Source organism: Pelobates fuscus, chromosome 3 (genome assembly GCF_036172605.1).
Source record: "Pelobates fuscus isolate aPelFus1 chromosome 3, aPelFus1.pri, whole genome shotgun sequence".
Lineage (NCBI taxonomy): Eukaryota > Metazoa > Chordata > Amphibia > Anura > Pelobatidae > Pelobates > Pelobates fuscus.
The window spans coordinates 299266934-299289070 of record NC_086319.1 but is presented as its reverse complement, the minus strand read 5'-3'; the positions used below and the strand labels follow the sequence as shown (position 1 = coordinate 299289070).

At 41.2% G+C, this 22137-nt stretch overlaps 1 protein-coding gene across 1 annotated transcript in view; it reads right to left on the bottom strand.

The window, feature by feature from the left end:
- The window catches only part of DPP8 (dipeptidyl peptidase 8), a 37095-nt gene that overhangs the window by 2903 nt on the left and 12055 nt on the right, over positions 1-22137 (bottom strand). Inside the window, exons 7-18 of the mRNA XM_063448777.1 lie at positions 21513-21641; positions 20860-20921; positions 14377-14477; positions 12782-12959; positions 10524-10683; positions 7999-8078; positions 6651-6803; positions 5442-5577; positions 5110-5255; positions 1957-2103; positions 816-968; positions 91-233 (exon numbers count right to left, since the gene is read on the bottom strand). Coding sequence (XP_063304847.1) covers positions 91-233; positions 816-968; positions 1957-2103; positions 5110-5255; positions 5442-5577; positions 6651-6803; positions 7999-8078; positions 10524-10683; positions 12782-12959; positions 14377-14477; positions 20860-20921; positions 21513-21641 — 1588 coding nt within the window. The remainder of the gene's footprint in view (positions 1-90; positions 234-815; positions 969-1956; positions 2104-5109; positions 5256-5441; positions 5578-6650; positions 6804-7998; positions 8079-10523; positions 10684-12781; positions 12960-14376; positions 14478-20859; positions 20922-21512; positions 21642-22137) is intronic.

The window sequence follows — 22137 nt, the reverse complement described above, 5'->3', positions numbered from 1 at the left end:
ATGCGAAGCTATGTATTTAATGTAGTGAACAGAAGATTACAATTTGCTATTATGATAAAAAACAACAACAAAGAGTATTCTGACACTTACTCAGATGGGAACTTTTCAGCCTGCATGGCCACAGATCCAAGGTAGTAGCCATGCTCATTTTGGTCTGGGTGACCCATGTACCGCTCAGTATATCCTGTATCATAGAAGATCCAGAGAGTCACAGGAGCTCCTGCAATGGCCACCTATATCAGAAGAAAAGGGGGCATTGAAAATGTGGGAATTTCAAGAGATTGACAACAGATATTGTACTTAAGGAAAGTTTCACAAGAAAAACTAAAAGTACGGGAGAGGAAGATACATTTATAACCAAGAGGAAAGAGTAACTAATTAAACTGCATCCAAAATTAACTATTACAAAGATTCAAATTCATCCCCCAGTAACCACTATGAGGAAAACAGACAACTCGTTGACCTTTATATTTACCTGGGGCTTGACCCAATCATGAGATTACTGATCCAGGTCAAGGTTATGACACACAGTGGCACATGCCTAGCAGAGGGGAACAGAAATGCTAAGATAGTGTATTGACAGTTGCAGCCTCAACGAGTTTATCAAATATAAACTCCTAAAAAAAAAAAGGTAAGCAGGAGCTGCTTAATTTTCGCAACTACTCAATCAGGTAGGAAAGCATGTTAAGATTAGTGAAGAATAGAATGTAATTCATTAATTATGATGTAAAATTAGGATGCAAGGGATGGACATTATTGCCATGGTATTCTCAAATGCTACAAGTTTCTAAGGCACATGCCCAAGGAGTACTTACCTTAAATATATCAGGTCTCTGAATAAGGGCCATAAGGGACAGATAACCTCCATAAGACCATCCATGGACCCCCACTCTATCCAGGTCAATGAACCGGTATTTAGCAGCCAGATACTGCAGCCCTTCCACTTGGTCATCTATTTCCACTTGACCCTAAATGTAAATAGAGAAGGCCAAGTCTGTCAACCATGTAAATCAAAACAATGCACAAAGAGGATAGAAAGAAAAGTGTGTCCCTTTCTGCAGGTGTCCCAAAATAAATAAGTTATTCTATAGCATTTAAATAGATGTTACCACAAATTACCAGGCAGATGTCTAGCAATACAAAAGCAGAGTGGCTGAATAAAAGCAGATGTGGTAAGGTGTAGCATGTGTGTCTGTGTCCTCTGGCATCGAAGGATAGTCATTTTACCAAGCAATGAAAATGTGCACTTAACCCAAAAAACACGTGAGTTTAATTTGTCCTACTGGGTACAAAATAGAGATATTTCAAACATCAAAATAACGTATGCCCTTTGTACAGGTTACAGGGGCATGAAGCTCACTGACCCCTTTCTCCTCATTCAGTTTGGCTTGAAAAATGTGAAGAACTGTTGCAGATACATGTCAACCTCCAGTAGAGAATGTAAATGAAAAATAGATAAAAACTATGGTAGATTTAAAAAAATAAAATAAAATAAAAAAAAAAAGCACTACCAATGGCTTAACCCCTTAAGGACCAAACTTCTGGAATAAAAGGGAATCTTGACATGTCACACATGTCATGTGTCCTTAAGGGGTTAATTAAAGTTAACTATTCGGATGTTCAAAAATCTCACGTGTTAAAATTCACACAAAGATATATGTGATAATCATCTGCACTCTATCCGAGGATGGGGCATGGCTGAGAAAACTCTTTTGTTTCTGTAGACCCTGGGAACTTCCACCAAATTGAGGAAAACCAAAGGTGAACATTTAAGGTTTGCATTTTTTGTATTTTCTGCATTACCTAAATATTCAACTCTAGAATGGATCATTCCTCTTGGTTACTCTCCAGAAAGGAAGTAAAAAGATCATCATATCTTGTAAGTGACATACATTTTATTAAAGGGATGGCTCGGCTCGCTTTCAGTAATCCTATACATGTAGCCTTGTTCCTTACCATCTTATATTTGAAGGCACCTTCAAACTTCAGTCCACGATGACAAGAGCCCCGGTTGTCAATGACAACTACAACATACCCCAGTGAAGCTAGAGTATTGAGGCGGAAATACTTCACTCCCTTGAATCGATTGTTTACTAGCTGGACCTGCAAGAAGGAGATTACTATTTAAACATGCATTTCTCCATGCTTTTACTCCCATAAAATACACATATTTGTATGCTGTGATGTCCCACGAGAACAACAATGCTTCCCACGTACAGGTTTAATTATGTTTTTGAAAATTACAGGGTCAAATATAGGGCTTGCCCATTTCAGCTTTTAAACATTGAAATTTCAACACATGGCAGCCCAGATATGACATTTACCTACCAAAAGTAAACACAAAGGGTATTCAAAATGGGATATTGTCCATTCTTTTTTTTTTTTTGTAATCAAAGTTAGTGTTCATATTTGTTTTCTGCATTTTTCACACACAAAAAATGCACTTTCATGATATCGTAGTCCTTATACATTTTACTGCTCAACCACCCTCGTTGTGTTCTGCAATCTTTTTGCGAGTACTACAGCACATCCTATCCTACTAGATAGGCAGATCCAGCCCATATTCTGCACAGATATTTCAGTACAAAATCCCAGCAACTTGGCTGTGCCTCTCAGTGTATGCTGTTCCTGCTAACATCTTGCACCCAGCTACTATGTGCTGGATTGTCTAAGAGGCCTCTACACAGTCTGCTCCTTGGGTCCTGTCTGGTTTGGTAGATCCCTGCTTCTATTGATCTGGTGCCTGTTCCTGTGCTGCTAGGATTAGTGCCTCAGTGATTGTGACGGCAATCACCATCACTGGGAGCATAAGATGGACACTTCAATAAGATCTCTGGAGGACGCCTCTCCTCCTTCCCATCCCCACTACTACCTCTGGTGTACAATCCGGACTTTGAACCGGGGGTAAGACCGGGGAACCTCCGCTGCGTCTTCCCTCAAAACATACCCAGACTCCGAGACATGACTGCCAATGGGAAAATCGTGTCCCTACAGACGCTCACGGGCACGCCCACCCACCCCTTCATGACGACATTTAGATACACCCAAATTAAGAACTACATCACCGCTATACCACAACACCCCGACGTATATAGGGACCTTACGCCATTCGAACAGTTGTGCCAGGACCCGGAGCCCATACCCCATAGCATTTCCTACCTCTACTCTATGCTACATCGACAACAGGGACACCCCCCACTCCCCTTCATGTCCAAATGGGAGACTGCCGTAGGGGAAACACTTACCGAGACCCAGTGGCACAAGATCTGCGACCTAGTGCATCATTGCGCAATCGCTAGCAAAACCCAGGAAACGGCCTACAAGGTCCTCACACAATGGTACCTGACTCCAGAACGCTTACAGAGAATGCACTTAGACACGGACTGCCTCTGCTGGAGGTGCAAGAGAGGGGCAGGATCCTTTCTCCACATATGGTGGTAATGCCCACTCATAGTACCGTTCTGGGAGAAAATAGCTGCCATAGTGGCCCTGTTCACGGACAATGTCCCACCCTTCCAGCCCGCCCCGTACCTCCTACACCACACGACAACCCCCACATCACGTTACAAACGCTCCCTGACCATCCGAATTCTTAATGTCGCAAAACACCTAATACCTTTGTACTGGAAAAAACCCCAACGCTCTCCCTGTGGTTTACTAGAATGGAGGAGTTACGAGTCACAGAGGAAAACTGGTATTCAGCCCAAGACCGAACGCAGACATACTTAGACACATGGAGACCCTGGCTGGCACGGGTAGGTACAGAGGCATTTCGGACTGTGCACTTGACCATGGCGGGAGGAACCGATAATCCCCAGGAGGAGACACCAGGAGACTAGCGGGACGATCCACACCTGGCCCAAAACACGGTACCTCACTCCTACACCCTCTCCTGACTTGCTAATGCTTGAAATCAAGTAGGTGGATTTGACTGTGGAGCCCGTACAGCTCCACCTCTTGGTTGCAAGGATCTAGCAACAGCTAGTATTGCTCTTCATTGTATTAGCAAGTCATGGTGGGAGCCTGTTGCTAGTAGCTGGTTGATTTGTGCTGCTAGACATTGTGGGTCATGTCAGGTCCTGGGGTTGACCAGCTCCTCAAGCAGTCCCATGACTCGGATTGGCTGCAGGGGGACTGCCTGGATTGTCAGACAGGCCACGGATTTCGATCAACATGGAGGGTAAGTATTTGAGGTGAAGGGAGGGCCAGATCATTCTATGCCGCTCTAATGGTGTTAAAGTCCTCATTTTGTAGGATTGCACAGCACTCCCTAACGCCGGGAAAGTATTACACACTCTCTCTGTTACACACTCACACACCAATAATATTGAGTTCATACGAACGAGGGACATTAAGAAAGAAAAAAAATGACAAAGGGATTTGGGTCCAAAATAGAGACTGTCCTTCCTAAATAGGAACACTTGGGAGGTATGTATACACATTTATCCAATGGCTATATAGTGATAGCACAATGTGTGGTCATCCTTTAACCCCTTAAGGACCAAACTTCTGGAATAAAAGGGAATCATGACATGTCACACACGTCATGTGTCCTTAAGGGGTTAAAGGACCACTATAGTGCCAGGAAAACAAACTCATTTTCCTGGCACTATAGTATTAATAGGTCCCCCCTACCCTCATGGCCCCCCCTCCCGCCGGGCTCAAGAGGGGTTAAGAGGTTATTCTTACCTTTCTCCAGCGCTGGGCTCCCTCAGCGCTGGAAACTTTCCTCCTACTTCCGACGTCATCGGCTGAATGCGCATGCGCGGCAAGAGCCACGCGCGCATTCAGTCAGCCCATAGGAAAGCATTCTCAATGCTTTCCTATGGACACTGGCGTCTTCTCACTGTGAAAATCACAGTGAGAAGCGCGGAAGCACTTCTAGCGGCTGTCAATGAGACAGCCACTAGAGGCTGGATTAACCCTAGTGTAAACATATGCTATGCTTACAGCAGGCAGGGTTAACCCTAGATGGACCTGGCACCCAGACCACTTCATTGAGCTGACGTGGTCTGGGTGCCTATAGTGGTCCTTTAAGCTATTTTAATAATTTTTAGTGCACTACCCTTTCATATAAATGTTTGTTATGGTTTGTTATAGTGATCTTACCTGAGGTCCCCCATATATGAAAAGAACTGTTGGATATTTTTTGCCTGGTTGCAACTGATGAGGTCGATACATCATCCCGTACAAAGTAAAACCTGTCCGACTAGGGAAGGAGAATATCTCTGGGGCAATGTATCCAGGTAGTGTTCCTAAGGGAGTAGCATTAGACAGATTAATACTGACAAACAGTGTATGAGTTTCCAACACTCCATATACATATTATATAAATATATCAAATACAACAAAAAAGGGCTAGGGTGTTATTTTTAAACAATCTCATCCGTAAGCTTTCATAAATAGCATCATACCATTCATTAATAACATTCCATTATCACCTGGTGACTCTAAAAGTGTGGCCCAGAATTCCTTGTCCCTCTGGAACGCATCAGATCCAGTGCCTGTCAGACGGAATAGATGAACAGAGTGCGGGAGGGTCTGGCTGCTGTATCTGCTAATGAACATGTCGCAATGCTGCAAAAGTAGGAACACGAGAATATGCTCTATTTTATTGCTATTATGCATACCGAGAAAATCGTACGTTCTGTGCTGAAGAGTGCTTGAGAACTACAATAATATTACACCTTTGTGAATGAGTATTACTTGTCTAAATTGGAGGTACAAAGTTGAATAAAGGGAATTAAAAAAAAGAAAAGCAGGTAAGAGGCCACTAAGCATGAAATAGAATAGAAAGTCAATATAAAATAAAAATGTTTTTATTCAAGGTATATTCAGCACTTCTCTCACTTACACCCAATAAAACACAACCTTGTGTGACTATAGTATGCTAGACCTAATATAATTCAAGGCTAATGTAGCTATTAAGCAAATGAGGACAAGGGAATCAAAAGTGGTAGGTACTTAGATGTATTCCGAAGTGCAGCTTCTGAAGAATAGAGCACACTTAAAACTTTATAAAAGCAGGACTTTCTGTGGACCATACTTTAATCCACTAAAAACATTACTTCCATAAACAAATCATTGGTGCAATTGGGGAATCAGAACTCTGTGAACATAGGGAGTTAAAGCCCTTTGACGCTAGAGTTGTATCTTCACCTCTATGAGCATCATGATAAAGACCGTAACAAGAATTGTGGAATATCTTATGGTAATTCTGTGCATATCTGGCAGTGTGGGTGGACGAAAAGTGACGGCACTTGAGAAAACATGGCCAGTTGGACTAATCCTTTAATTATGTTTGTGAATACTAGTTTAGTTTGTTTTTGTGTTTTTGTTTTTTTTATTTTTACACCAGCTATCATTCTGTAGAAAAATAATATTACTCCTTACTAAGGGTGAAATCAGTCTTTTAAATTATGGTTCATGTTGACATTACCCACCAGTAACATGAAAGCCCAGTATAATTTGTTACAGAAATTATTGCAGTAATTATCTATCCCACTGTAACCCTAAAGTGCTGAAGTTGTGTAAAATCGGATTTTAGCCTTCTTTTTACACTGCATACTTAAACGATTTTCCTGAAGGTTAATACACGATCATATAAAGTTCATTGAAATGTTAGAGAAAAGTGCACCCTTCATGTTTACCTTGCTGACGCAGCAAGAGTGGGAGTAACCCAGGTCTGTGAGTCTGGTAACCTCTCCTGGCGTCTCGTAGTTTGCAACATACAGGTGGTGTTCTAAAGGTGTGTCCTTTGTGCCCTCAAAATACACCAATTTGTTTACTTCGTCAACACGAATCTGAAGGATCAACAGAAAGTTGTAATAAACAGAAATATTTACAGAATCTAATCGCCTTAAGATATGAAAGGAAAATAAAAAAATAAATAAAATGCGACACTGCACCATAAAAGCCTGTCAGTATACGGATAAGGACACTCCAGTTTGGAATTGGATTCCTAAACCTTTCTATAAGCAATTACGGAAATAATGTATTAAAAAAATGTACTTCATAAAATAAATAAATAAAACCATATATATTGTCTCTAACGCTCTCTCACTTGGGGTAACATATTCTGCAGAAACCAGGAAGTAACAGAACTCTTTCAGTTATGGTTTCCAGTGGTAGTCTTGCATAATGGAATTAATGGATATGTAATACAGATCTCAGTTTCATATTTAGAGTGGTACAGCAAGTGGCCTGAATGAAACTGCATTTCCATGTTAACAGATACTGCATGAAAGTTTTTAAAGGGACTTTCTGACCCTCCCCCTGTAAAAACATCATCCCAATGGAGGATGGAGTCCATGGTTCCTTTGTTCTCTTACAATCTTAAACAGTTTTCGAGTGTTTTAACACCAGGCACCCATCCACATTGCCTTCTGTCTCCTCCACCAGCTCTAAGGATTGATTTGGGCAATGGTGATAGGTTGTGAACATCAGCTAACACTCAGTCTATCATTTGCCACCCATTGCAAGTAATAGTACTTTTAAAAAGTTGCTGAGAGATTTTAACCCCCATAAAGACTTAATTGACATGAAGTTGTTACGTGGCTGCTGTAATATCCCTTTAATGAATATAGGTAGGATCTACAGTGTGAGAGCCATCAATCTTAGGCGGCCCAGGGCATACATGTCCTGCATTAATAGTAATGGACCATGCAATGCTCACTCTCTTTATATTGTGAATTCCTTTTTTAATACACACCATACAGAATTTGACACATGATCTATTCTGTGCACATAAACACACATGAGCAGCAGCATGCATTTGTGCATATCCACTATGCGTATATGTACAGTCATGCACTCAAAATTGATAAAAGTTTGCATTTACAGTCCCAATCCAGGAAGCATATACAGGTAAATACAATCTGTAACCTATACAATTGCTGCAGATTTCAAGCATGATACATACATTAAATATCACATTAAAAAGGCTTCAGAGCCCTAACTGATGAGAACAGGGGAAAAGGATGGCAGCATTAAACTTACAGTGGATCCATGTCGCCCCAGGACTTCCCATTCTCCGCTGGTAACAGCCATTTCCTGTTTTATTGGGCATCGGAAGTCACCTAGACACAGAATAATTTTGGGTCTATAGCTTGAATACATTTTCAATGTTCTTTTAAAAGTGAACTCTCCTGTTTCTACTGGTGATATTTTTTTGCGTTCTATTAGACTATTAATGAATGTGGTTTTGGCAAAAATAATCAACGTGTGAAACTCAAAAACAAATCATCTTACCTTTGCTGCCTGAACCCAACAAGTGTGCCATTTTGAGTAAATTATGTATAATAAATAATTGAGTAAATTATTCCAATTTCCCTTTTCCAGTAATTGTTTTCAAATTAGAGACAAAAAGGCAAGTTGAATGACTTCAATAAAAGTTTGTTTAGTTTTGTGAGTTAGTTCAGGGCATGGGAGGTTTATAGCATCGCCCCCGTGCATGCTGGAGTCTGTGGGTAGCACGTGTCGTCGAGTGTGGAGGTGTTGGAGAGGCTTTTGCATCGAGTTTTAGAGCCATTCTGGATTTGTTTTGCAGCGGTTTTGGGATTTTTTGGTGCATTTCTCAAGCTGTGGAAAGGTAGGGAGCTGAGCTTTGTCGTTTGCATGCCTTTTATTGTGTGTTCTGCATTGTTGGTTGGTTTCCATGCCAACTCATTTTGACTTTTTTCTGACCTCCAAAATGGATTAATTGGTTTTCAATGCATTCCTATGATAAACCACGTTTCAGTTTACGAAAAACGTCCTGGAGAACGCATTGTATTCATAAACCGAGGTACCACTGTATACTTATTATATATAATTCATTTTGATTTCAAAATGAATGAGTGGCTATCCTTTATTAAAAAAAAAGAAAGGATAAGTAATTCTGATAGATTGTAATAGCATTTAAACTGTGATTTCTACGTTCTTGTCTGTCATTATTATTTAGTATGTCAATGACTTGTTGTAATATGTTGGTGCTATATAAGTGCTAATAATAAATTCATATTTAAAAAGTTATTACAGAATCCAGACTGCATTTGGCACTGTGGTTACCTTAAAACGATGATTTTTAGAACACACTCCATATTTTCGACTTTTCTAATTGTTATGTTTATATACAGTCACTTAAGTCTCAAAATAGCAGGCAGCTAGAGAAGTGTTGAGCAGATGGCCACAGCAAGCAATGTAAATGGCTGCTGATTGATAGCTCGCATGGCAGTAGGGAAGCTGCAATTTTGATCAGCATGGCAATATCGTTCAGTTTAAAATTAGATTCCATAAATTTACATAAACTTAGAGCTTTAAAAATCTTCCATAGTTTGCTATTTTGATTTAAAATTGTATTATTTTCGCATAAATCGGAATCAGCTGATAGAGGAAATTGGACCAAAAACCGGCGGGAAGCCCTGTAATAAAAAGAAGATGGTGTCCACAGAAAACTTGAAGCATCTCATCACTCCTGAGGAAGTCTGGAAGACAGACGAAACGCGTAGAGTGAGCTGTTTATTTGTCACTGTATTTTATTTTACTATATACCTGTTTTTCTCCTGCTGGATATTTCCTTGAGGGTTACTATACTCCACAGCGATGGGACAAACAGATTTGTACTGATGGGCCTTTTTATACCTTTTATATTGTAAGTGCAAACATTAAAAGCCAGTTTATATTTAAATACAGTGCTATACTATGCAATTTTTTATCTTTTTCATGATACACTCATCATTCCAACTGTTAGAAAGTCGTGAAGATTTACTTATCTGATGTGCCTGAAAAGCACTTCAATCTTGTGAGTGAAACATAGTAACAAGGGGCAATTTATGTTTTGACGTTAATCCCCTATGAGCGCATTTTCTTTTGTTTTATAGGTTTAGGTATATCCTATTTTTTCTAAAGTTGTATTGAGGATTGAGAGGAATCCTTTGCTATACCTTCACCTAACAAAAAGGAAGTAATTGTTTTATTTACTTTGTATACTGCACCTGGGTGGTCTAAACTTGTATTTTCAAGCAATGTAAATGGCTGCTGATTGATAGCTCGCATGGCAGTAGGGAAGCTGCAATTCTGATCAGCATGGCAATATCGTTCAGTTTAAAATTAGATTCCATAAATTTACATAAACTTAGAGCTTTAAAAATCTTCCATAGTTTGCTATTTTGATTTAAAATTGTATTATTTTCGCATAAATACAATTTAGAAAATAAGAACTCTAATCACAAACGCTGCAGCTGTGCGTCTGTACAATTAGAGATGGATGGGCACTGCAACACCAATGATATCATGCTACAATGTATTCTTATAGTTCAGCGTAACTAGTCACGGAGTATTGTTTGAATAGAATCAATTTCCAATGTTATTCCATTGTGGGTTTAAATATTTCCTTCCTCAAGCTTGATATGGGATATTCTAGTTTATGAAAAAAAAACAAAAAAAAAAAACACACAAACACATTCAAAACACCCAACCCTATTCCAATAACCTTCATTCAGCTTTGTATATCACCAGTAAGAATCAAATGGCAAGTAACTTACAGAGTCCCAGGGAGTCAGCCCCTCCTCTACCGGTACCACCGGCTTTCAATATGCTAATGATTCGGTAAAGGTGGCGGAATCCAGTCTTGCACTCTGAGGCGAAAAGGAATTGGATCTCATCATCCCGAGTTTGGGGGAAGAAATGAAGAATATCATGAATCTGTTGCACAGTGAGAATGAAAGAGGGAAAATTAGGAGCAGCTTGGTGATTTTGAATCTAATTAAATGTCAAATAAATATATATATATATATATATATATATATATATATATATATATATATATATAAACATAACATCACAAGGCACTAAATAATAAACTGCTAGTTTTCTGAAAGCCTGGAGTATGTTGGAAACCAATGAGAATTTCTACCATAAACAGAATGGTATAAATGTAAATATTATACAAGTGAATGACCCATAAACAATTCTATATGCTTAAAACCTACACGGCTTAGAGTTGATGTGAGGCCAGAGGTTCAAGAGAAGGCTTATTAAAAAAAAAAAAAACACAACAAAACAGAAATAAACTTTCAGCTAATTTCTAATATGCCATTTATGAACATTTCTTACAGCCCATCACTATCTTAAAAACAAATATTAAACCTAAATCTGCCTGTGCTTATATGTATGTGTATACAAAGTTCCCCATTCTAGCCTACTAAAACCATATGTTGGATACAGTTAAAGGAACACTATATGGTCAGGAACACAAACACGTATTCCTGGCCATATAGTGTTAAAACCACCATTTAGTGTCTTGCCCTCCTTAACCCCCAATCCGACTCCTTGGTGATATCAGAATTTACGCTTTTTAGCCAATCCAATGCTTTTCCATAGGGAAAGCATTGAATTGGCTTAAATCAGCATTAGAAGTGGACAGGATCAAATTCAAGCTTGGCCAATCAGCACCTCCTCATAGAGATGCATTGAATTAATGCATCTCTATGAGGAAAATTAAGCGTCTCCATGCAGAGCGGGGAGACGCTGTACAGCAGTGCTGCTGCCCCAGGAAGCACCTCCAGTGGCCATCTGAGGAGTGGCCACTGGAGGTGTCCCTAGGCTGTAATGTAAACACTGGCTTTTCTCTGAAAGGCAGTGTTTGCATAGAAATGACTACAGGGAATGATTATACTCACCAGAACAACTACATTAAGCTGTAGGTGTTCTAGTTTCCCTTTCAATCCAAAATTAAATAAAACCTTGTACTTTCTCAGGGTTTTTTGCATATTTGCTTTTCTTAAAACGTGTGCTCTTCTTAAGTGATTAGCAGGGAATATTAAATTTGATCACCAATGGATCCAAGAAAAGCCTCCCAAATACAGCCAGTCACTAATTTTTACCACACTGTTTCTAAATAGTTATTTAGACCCAAGTGCCCCAATTGTTAATGAAGACAGGCTGTCAGGAACTTCAACAAACAAATAAATAAATAAATGATTGCCATGTTTACATAGCACTTTTTTTTTAATGTTTCATGTATCACTTCTAATGAACAAGCATTTATTTACTACTCCAAGTACATACATTTCAAATCATGGTAGAAATAGGGAAATAACCTTTGGGAAGAATTCCTACATGGTTTACAAACATACATGCATACAGCAGGACCTCACTATTTCTGTAGTCTACAGTTAATAATCAACAATCCCCAAGGTCACTAATCAATCACGTACACTGTAAATTCTATGTTAGAAAAACAAAAATCACAAAATTCTGACCGAGTTGCACAGGCACTATACAGACATTAAAACTTTTTTTTTTTATTTACTTCTGGTAACCAAGCAATGCTAATCTTACTTTCTACACTTGAGTAAGCTTGATAAGTAACAATGAAAAGTAAATGCATAGTATCACATTCACCCAATTGAAATCTCACTGCTTGACCTAAGCCAGTTTTGGTGTGTGAAATAACTATATTGTATGCTACTTTCTAAAACATTGACTTTCTGACAGATAAGTGTTACACTGTAAAAGTGATAAAAACCCTTCAATAAACAGTTTTTTGAGAAAATCCAATTTTTAGTTGGCCTATGCTGTTACTTAACCCCTTAAGGACACATGACATGTGTGACATGTCATAATTCCCTTTTATTCCAGAAGTTTGGTCATTAAGGGGTTAAAGTGCAGTGATAGCTACATATATATTCTGTGATTTCCATTTGGGTATGTGTGAGCTTTTGTTCAGTAATAGGATATTTGCTGCAACAGACTTTAAATCCAAATATAGCATACAGAAATATAGCTTAAACATTCTTACGTTAATCCAGATATCTGTTGTCTCCTCATATATTATGAGTGGAGTCCCATTATCTGGCAAGGAGTCAAACAGGAGTGGGTGATCCGGAGAAGTTGTGTAGCAATTGATGAATAATGCTGGTGGGATGAGAACAATCTGTAGACGAGTCTGAAGGCGATCAAGCAGGATGGCCCAGGCACTGCAAAGGCAAAGTTGATATTACAATGCATGAACTGCCATAGGATATCCCAATAGAGAACCATGCATTTTACCATGCACAACTTTTACATTATATGAAATGCATGTTTTGGGAAGAACATTGCTGCTCTGGGTATTATAGTGTGAATGTACATAAGACATGCATGCATACAAACAACAGTCTTCTTTTTCATTTGAGGAATATAGGCATGAGAAGCACTCAACATGAATGGAATGCAACTGTCACCTACCAATCACATTCAATTAATTTTCTCTCTTATGAATGAAGAAAAGTGTATTGGTAATGGTAACAGAGCTCCTGTTCCAGTTAAAGAAGAGCTTATCAACTTCCTGGTCTCTTCAGATATCACTGCTTTAGTATCAGATGCACAATGAATTTATAGCGGTATATAGTAGTTATACTCTCCAAAACAATTTTTAAAAAAAATAGAAGAGTACCTGTATGTGAATCCTAGAAAGACTGTTTGTTTAGTGTTGTAGCCTCTGCTACTTTACAGGAAGAGCAGCAGATGTATTGAATAGCTTTTCTTTACATACGTAGCCAGCCAGCAACAGGTCTTTTTCAATTTTTTAGCTGGACACATTCAGCACATTTTAATGTAGATTGATTTGATGCCATAAAGAAATATGTGGTATCGTGAATGATCATTCTGAATACAAACTCAAGGAAAGCATAGTTCTAAAATTCCAGTAAAGATTAAAAAAAAAGTTATTAGATTATAAAAAGAGAAGGAATCTTAGATGGGTTTCTATGTCCTCAGAACCTGTTAATGCGATTCACAGGCTATTAAAGAGAATCCCTGGATAGATAAAGCTCTGTGGGCTGCAGATACACAGTGACATTTAAGGTGTTATTTGCACTCTATCAGAAAAAAAAAGGGAATACAGCTGACTGATCTACAGAAAAAAACATAATCAGAACATAATGTAACATGTAATATAGTAAAAGCAAAATGAAACTGCACAGCTGGAAATACACTCACAGCATAGATGATATTAGAATCGCCTATGGGTGCCTCCCCTAAGATAATTTGGGGGGCTTGCCAACGATATCCTTCTGCTTCTACAGAACGTTTATTAAATAAAATAAATGAAAATAAGAAAAAAGGTCCCACATGGGACTTCCCCAGGAACCAAATGAATAAAATAACATAAAATAAAACAATTTGTTAAAAAATACCCTTAGGGGAAAGCAGCATTGTGCTAAAACCTAAACTGTAAATAAAGGATTTTAGATGCATTTGCAAGGTGTTTAAACCCAACCATTATGTGGATTAATACATGCGGAAAGCCAGTGCATTTCACTGCCACATTCCCCATTTCTTCCCTCGTGTCCTATTCAATATGAAGCGCTTTGTAACAAAAACAAACATTATTCAGTTCTGAACAATACTCACTACTTTCCATCAGGAGTCCATCCAGCTCTGGCAATGTATTCATTGCCTCCAAACAACACTTCAAAAGGTTGCCTAAGTTCTTTGTCCACCACATCCTGAACCTGATGAGATGGAAAGATCAACTTTATATTTAGATGCACAATGGGAGATGCATCCACACATCCAGTTGCATTTAATTTTATCACATGACAGGAGGCTTCGTATTTTGCATAACTTTCTTTACTTTATGCCTCCAGCAGCACAAGTCAATCAGAAAACTTTAAACCAATCAGTAACAGGCATCACATCCATATATAAAGCCCTGACAGTCACATGATTTCCTCTTTCTTTGCTGCTTCCAGCCAAGGCACAGGTCAGAGTATTAAGCTCTCAACTGTTTTTCTATATATAATGCATATTGATCTTGTGGTCCCTTTAACTGGTTTTGGTATTGTACCTTTTCTTTTCTGCCTCCCTTTTCATCTGCCTCCTCTATTTCCCCTGCTAAATCCATCCTTCTCCCTGGACTGTTAGGTGGGTTTTTCCCACTGTGTTTCCCCTGCTGGGATCTGTTACTGTCTGCTTGCTTGCCTGTTTGTCCCTCGCGATTCGCTGCATTTTACCGCGATCGCGCGGGACCACCAGGCTCCTCTAAGGGTCCCAGGGTACCGAGGGGTGGGTAGGGGGGCGCGAGGGGGTGCAGACCGAGTCCGTCGGACCGCAATTGCGGGCCGCGGTCACGGACTGCGCGGCAAATTTGCGCGCGAATGGCGGCCATCTTGGATCTCGCGATACCGCGAGATCCTCGGCGGCCATCTTAGTTTCGCCAGTTCGTGATTCCCACGAACTGGCACAGATTTTCTGCTTCTATTAACGTTTTTATGTGCCATTAAAGTATTACAGTATGTGTGCCATCACAGGTACACCACTTGATTGAAAGAGCAAAAAATTATGATTGCTTTACACTGAAGCTGACAAAATATTCTGTCATGTACATTGAGAAGTTTTGTTGTTTATCCTATTATTTGAATTAATTCTTCATGCTCACATAATATAATGTGTAACTAAACACACTCCTCACTGCAGTTAATCCCTGCAACTCAGTGTTAAAGGGCCACTGCAGATAACTTACCAGTAGGATGCTATTACACCAAACCAGGAACAACTCCCATCAGGCTAAGCACTCTTCTCACTGCAGTTAACCCCTGCAACTCTGTGCTAAAGGGCCACTACAGATAACTTACCAGTAGGATGGTATTACACCAAACCAGGAACAACTCCCATCAGGCTAAGCACTCTTCTCACTGCAGTTAACCCCTGCAACTCTGTGCTAAAGGGCCACTGCAGATAACTTACCGTGAGGATGGTATTGCACCAAACCAGGAACAACTCCCATCAGGCTAAGCACACTCCTCACTGCAGTTAACTCCTACAGCTCTGTGCTAAAGGACCACTGCAGGTAACTCACCGTTGGGATTGTATTACGCCAAACCAGGAACAACTCCCATCAGGCTCAGGCTGCACTGCCCAATTAGATGAACACTCAGAAGGCAATGATGATTGTTACAAAGCACTGAAGAACTACCCAGAAATCACTACATACAAACAATCAACAACAACAATTTGTTGTACAAGGGTGACCACCACGCCCAATCAAGGGCTTATAACGAAGTACGCACAATCCACAATGGCAAAATTTCCACAAAATTCCATACACAAGGGTGACTCCTTGCAAAAGCGTACTGAGGTCTTCGATACCTCACATTACCGGGCTTACGTCCCGACCATTACTGGGCTCCGTCCCGACCATTACCGGGCTCCGTGCCGACCATTACCGGGCTCCGTGCCGACCATTACCGGGCTCCGTCCCGACCATTACCGGGCTCCGTCCCGACCATTACCGGGCTTCGTCCCGACCATTACCGGGCTCCGTCCCAACATTAAAGACCGTTCACCCCGGTCGATAAGAGGGCGACCCCTCTTCAGACCACTAGTCAAACTCCTAGTGGTACTGATTATTTGGTACCTGGGTACCCCCCAGTTGTACGTGGAAGCCACTGTGTAGACACATACGCACTGACGTATACTCTGTCTCCCCACAGACGGGAAAAAATCATACTACCATTGTGTCAGACACTCCACAAGACCCTCATGAGAGGATGAGGAACCATTATCTCCATCGTCCTTAGAAATCATAGACGAACGGAGGGCAGAGGACTCTCCCTCGGAGGAGGAGGTCTGGCAAGACATACCTCAGGAAGTCAGAGAACCCAACCAAGACCCGGAAGGGCTAAGGACATATAGATATTGGGGTCTAATCCCCATGCCCTAGGACGGGCTGATAACCACGGAGTACGATCTGTTACTGTATGCCAGATCGGAACACAATGGATACATGTATGTCGACAGCACCAAGAAAGGAGAGCTCACGGTGCTGCCAAAGCTCCACAGTACTATACCCAATAAGGGTGACCCCTTGGATAATTTGGAGACTACCGTACCTCCCCATACGGGCTTACGTCCAGACATTCCTGACCGTTCAGCCCGGTCTTATTGAGGGCAACCCCCTCCTCAGACCACTCCAGGAAATCTCTAAGTGGTACTGATAGAAACAGTTCCCGGAGAACCCCAGCGGTATGTGGAGACCCACTAGTGGCAATAAGTGTATTACCGTACCTGACACCTGTCTCGGTACCCCACAGACTGGAAGAGGGTCCCAACATGACCCCAGGATAGTCTTACCCGGTGCTAGTGGCGTAGGTACGAAGGGGTGACCACCGCGCCCTTGTCCAGGGCTTCTACCTTCAGAATATGCTCTGGCATTGCATGCACAGACCAGGGCACACTACATGCATGTGTTCCGACACCTCTACGCCCCAATTGAAGGACCCGTACGCCCTTCCCTTAACCAAGAAGGAGAACTCACTATACCGCCAAACTCCACAACTCTAGGACATATAAGGATGAACCATTAGATTATACATAGATTATACATACTTTCACGTCTCCCATACCAGGGTACGTCCCGGTCCTACGGAGGGTGTCCTCATTCTCAGACCACTACCCAGATCCTGCGAAAGTGGTACCGATTAATCGAAATGCTGGGTGACCCCGGTTATACACAGAGACACACTGAGGGGCAATAAGCGTACTGTTGTACAATCCTGACTCCACAGACCGAAAGGGTGTGAACCAACAGGTCAGATTTCCCTCAATTCACCGACCAAATTTCCAGGTGAAGATTAAGCCGCCAGGGCAGCTCCGGGGGAAGAAGCCCTCTCCAAGAGGCTGGCTAACAAGTCGGACACCTTACCACCTAAACACCATGGGAAGGGCCCAACGCGACTTTCCCAAAGGGGAAAGAGAACACCCCGACTTAGCGGAACCGTCTCTAAGAACGTTCTGCACATTGAACATCTCAGACCCCTTCATCAGGGTACGAGGACTCCATTCTTCCCCTTCTCTGGAGATCATAAGAGAACGGAGAGTCTCCATCGGAAGAGGAAAAGTCAGAACCCGCCTGGCAAGAAAAGTTTATTTTGGCACACTGGAAAACCTCGGTTGACTCGCGTACCACCAGACACCCAGGATCATCCGAAAAGGGGTTTTGCCGAAGCACCGGGCACACCTTGCAAACCTCCGGCTTCGGGGAAAAGAAGTACGAAACAAGCTCAGGATGGAATACCCATGTCATCTAGGAACGAACAAGATAATCCTCAACAGTGAGCTCGGTGTCACTACAGGGATATTCATGCCACGATCAGACCGAGGTCCACGTAAAGTAGTAAAGAAGAAGACAGGAGACTCTCACCGTCATCAACATAGGACAACCCAATGGTTTTGGGGACGTACCGACATCTCAAGAAGGAAGGTATACATCTATTAGGAGACCTACTCCTCGAAAAGGTTTTCTGCAAGGTTAGATTTGAAAGGACACTTACCTACTGGCTCACTTAGTCCCTCAAGAAGTTTTGGAAGCTGGTCAGGACGCACTGAAGAGCAAAGGGTATCCGCCGTAACACTTGCTGACCCTTGGCAAGCCCAATTCCTAACTGCGTAGACAAACGAGATTTATTGTCACAGTTCCTGGAATTGTTGGGATTCATAGTGATCGAAGCGGAGTCGGTTCGATTCCAGTTCCGAGTAACTACATATCTCTACTTCGGAATAGATGCCACATTGGACGGATTGCACCTTCCCCACATCAGCGATAACGACTTTCGTAAGGAGATTCGACGGATATGACGGAAAGGCTCCATAGTACCTTGACTACTTCCCAGGACCACTTCACTGACGGGCCAGACATCAGCTGAAAGCTCACTGCATGAGATCCGGGCACACCTACGAAATTGGGATCAGAACGGCAAGGACTTCGATAGTACTCGTTACAGAGGTAAAGGAGCTAAGCGGGACTTCTAGAATGATCGTCTTTAATTGGGATCATCCTCTGCTTCTTCAGTTTTAACTTGCCTTCGGGCAGATCAAAGGGAGAACATCATCGATTGTTAACGCAGGAGCGGCTAGAGTTGGTGGATTGGTGTCTTCCAAGGGAGACGGGTATGTCAAGGGACTATCGCAACCAACTAGAGTCATGAGACTCATGGACAACAGGTATTCCCCGAAATGATTTATCCACATGGAACACTTGGAAGTCACGGGGGTATGGAAAGGGACTACGATCCTTTTATTACCCCTAGCTACCTCGATATTGAATCTTGCCCATAATTTTTTCACGACGGGCCGATCGGAACGATTCGACCGCTCCATTAACGGGATACGTTCCGTTATTTCGACAGCGCATAGTACGATTCACGACACTCCGGTCGATCAAGAACCTTTGATAGACCGTTTTTCCGTGGGGTAGCATACGGTCCAAAACCATGAGTTAAAGTATCACTGTTGTGAGACTTTGATTGGGTTTGTTTCGGAACTAGTCAGATAACACGAACCTATCCCGCCGTCAGTCATAATCACATTATCTTGTATTTTCATCGGATATCAGATCTTCTGGAGTTCGACGTATATGGTTTTTCGGTATCACCTGAAGGAAGGACCTCTACGGTTCTCGTAGAACTAAATCTTTTTCGCGTCCGTGTTTTACCCTGTTCCCGGCGTTTTTTACACAGTCTTTGTGCGGTTATAGCGGTGTTTGGTTATATGGAGATCCCGACAACACTTAGATTGACACATTAAGACATCGGTGGGGTTTATAACAACCATACAAGCCAGTTACCATGAACACTCCGTCTAGATGGGTTCACTGGTTGTCATCGTTACGGGGGAGGAGACGTGCTTTAGGTACTCATTCGGTACGAGGCACGGCTGCTTCTCCGGCCTTCATGAGGGGCCTCTATATTTTTTACAGGCGGCGAATTGGACACGGCGAGACAACTTCCGTATATTTATTTCGTCAACCGCACACGCATCCTTTCGATCATACCACAGCTTTAACCCCTTAAGGACACATGACGTGTGTGGCACGTCATGATTCCCTTTTATTCCAGAAGTTTGGTCCTTAAGGGGTTAAAAATGCAAAATATGAAGCCTCCTGTCATGTGATAAAATTGTAGATTATGCTAACGTAGTGTACCTATAATCTTAATTTTAATAATGACAGGAGGCGAGTATTTTCCCTCCCTGTTTCCCTCCCTATACTCTGGGAAATTCTAATTTTTCTGGTTATCATTTTCAGTCTAATTATAAGATTTTGGATATTTCAGTATATTTATGGGATGCTTATATAGTTGACGGATGTTACAGCCGTGGCGATTATTATAGTAAACCATGGTTGTTTAATGTTAAAAATTTTTAACGTAATATAAATATAGATGCATATAGTACTGTTTTTTTAATGTGGACATCAGTTGGGTTCCACCACCTTTCACGTATTTCTGTTCTTTTCAGAGTAACCATCATAAAGATAAAGATCAAGATAAAGCTGGAAGGTTTTTTCAAGTCATGTTCCAAATTATGTTCTACACGTTACTCAAGACTGTTATTTGAATTCCCTGACGTCATAATGGACTGTTTTCGCATCAAAGAAAGAGGAAATCATGTGACTGTCAGGGCTTTATATATGGATGTGATGCCTGTTACTGATTGGTTTAAAGTTTTCTGATTGACTTGTGCTGCTGGAGGCATAAAGTAAAGAAAGTTATGCAAAATACTCGCCTCCTGTCATTATTAAAATTAAGATTATAGGTACACTACGTTAGCATAATCTACAATTGCCAGTCCTATTCTATAGTGAACAACAAGGAAGAGACCCAACAAGCCCATACACAGCTTAGATTTCAGATTACAGTATATATCGGCGAAGACCTCATTTTGAAAATATACATGCTAGCTACCATTACATAACATTTATAATACTCTCCCTGTAGCAGTCTTTTTACAATAAAAAAACATTTCAATGTAAGTGCTTTAAACAAAAGTCCATGTAACTGTAAATAGCACAGAATATGTCCAGAAGAGAAACATAGAAACAAAAACAAGATAACTCACTCTGCCCTCTGCATCCACAATAATCTCAGACAGCTTAAATGTTACTTTAGGGTTTGAGGTACCTGAAAGAGGAGATGAGATTTTGAGAGAGATGTAAGCGAAAATAATGGGGGGAAAAGCACATCAGAAGCAGACTGAGTAAACAATCACCAACTGTGATTACAGAAATGGCTCTCCAGTAATACAATGACAAAGTGTTGTTACTTTCATCTTGCAGTCTTATGAAAAACAATAGCAAATTGTAATCATTTAAAATGTTGAGCATCTGAGCAATTGTAGAAACATCTAAAAGCAACTCTTTTATTCCACTCCTGCAGTCAAAGATTTAAAGCATCCGTGTCACCAAACACTATGAATGTATTCACTAAATTATGAATGCACAAGGTAATTTCAAACTTCAGGCCAAAATAGCAGAGCCGTGAGAGGGAGGAGAAAAAATAAGAAAGACATGGAGACAGACGTGTTTTAGTTAATCTATTTTGGCATTAAATTCCCTAGCCAATTCCTGTCAATTCCTGGTTACTGAAGTACAATGTTATCATGAAGACTATATATTAGAGCTAGCTCAGGTTGCAAAGCACTTAATAAACATTCCCTTAGAGAGTGCTATAAAGGAATCCGGAAAACATCTGCAACTTGAAGCGCATACTCACCCGCTTTGGGGTAACGGAATGAATCAGTCCTTCGAGTCTCCAACATTGGAGAGGTGACATGAATTATTTCCACGTCTGACTCATCATTTTCCTCGTAGAGAATGCGCAATATCTGACCACCAGATGAAGCTGGAAAATAAAGACACGCTGATAATGAGTAATGATGCTTTAGCATAATTTGGCTACAGCAAGAATGTACACACAATAGTGGATGATCACAACCATTAGAGTCTACCAGTGGCATAATAAGGGGGTGGGGATCCCCGGGTGCCAAATGCTCTATGTACGCCCATGCAGCCTACTGTAGTGACTCTCAAGAGTACCCTGGCTCTGTTCCAGAGTAATGGAGCAAACTATTTAACAATGGTATAACACTAAGCTGGGTCCTGCCAAGTGCTAAGCTGGCATTAATGGTGCCAGAAGAACATCTGTTTCTATAGGGCTTCAGAGGCTGGATGCCATTATGGCCTAAGGCTGGCTAATAAAATGTGACCAAGGTGGAGTTACACCTCCAGCAGCAAATATACACATCTCTGTATACAGGGTCATCACACCTCTTTCCTCTCCTTCCTCCTTCTATTAGATCCTCTTAGCGCGCCTATATTCTCTCCTGCTGCCCCTCCAC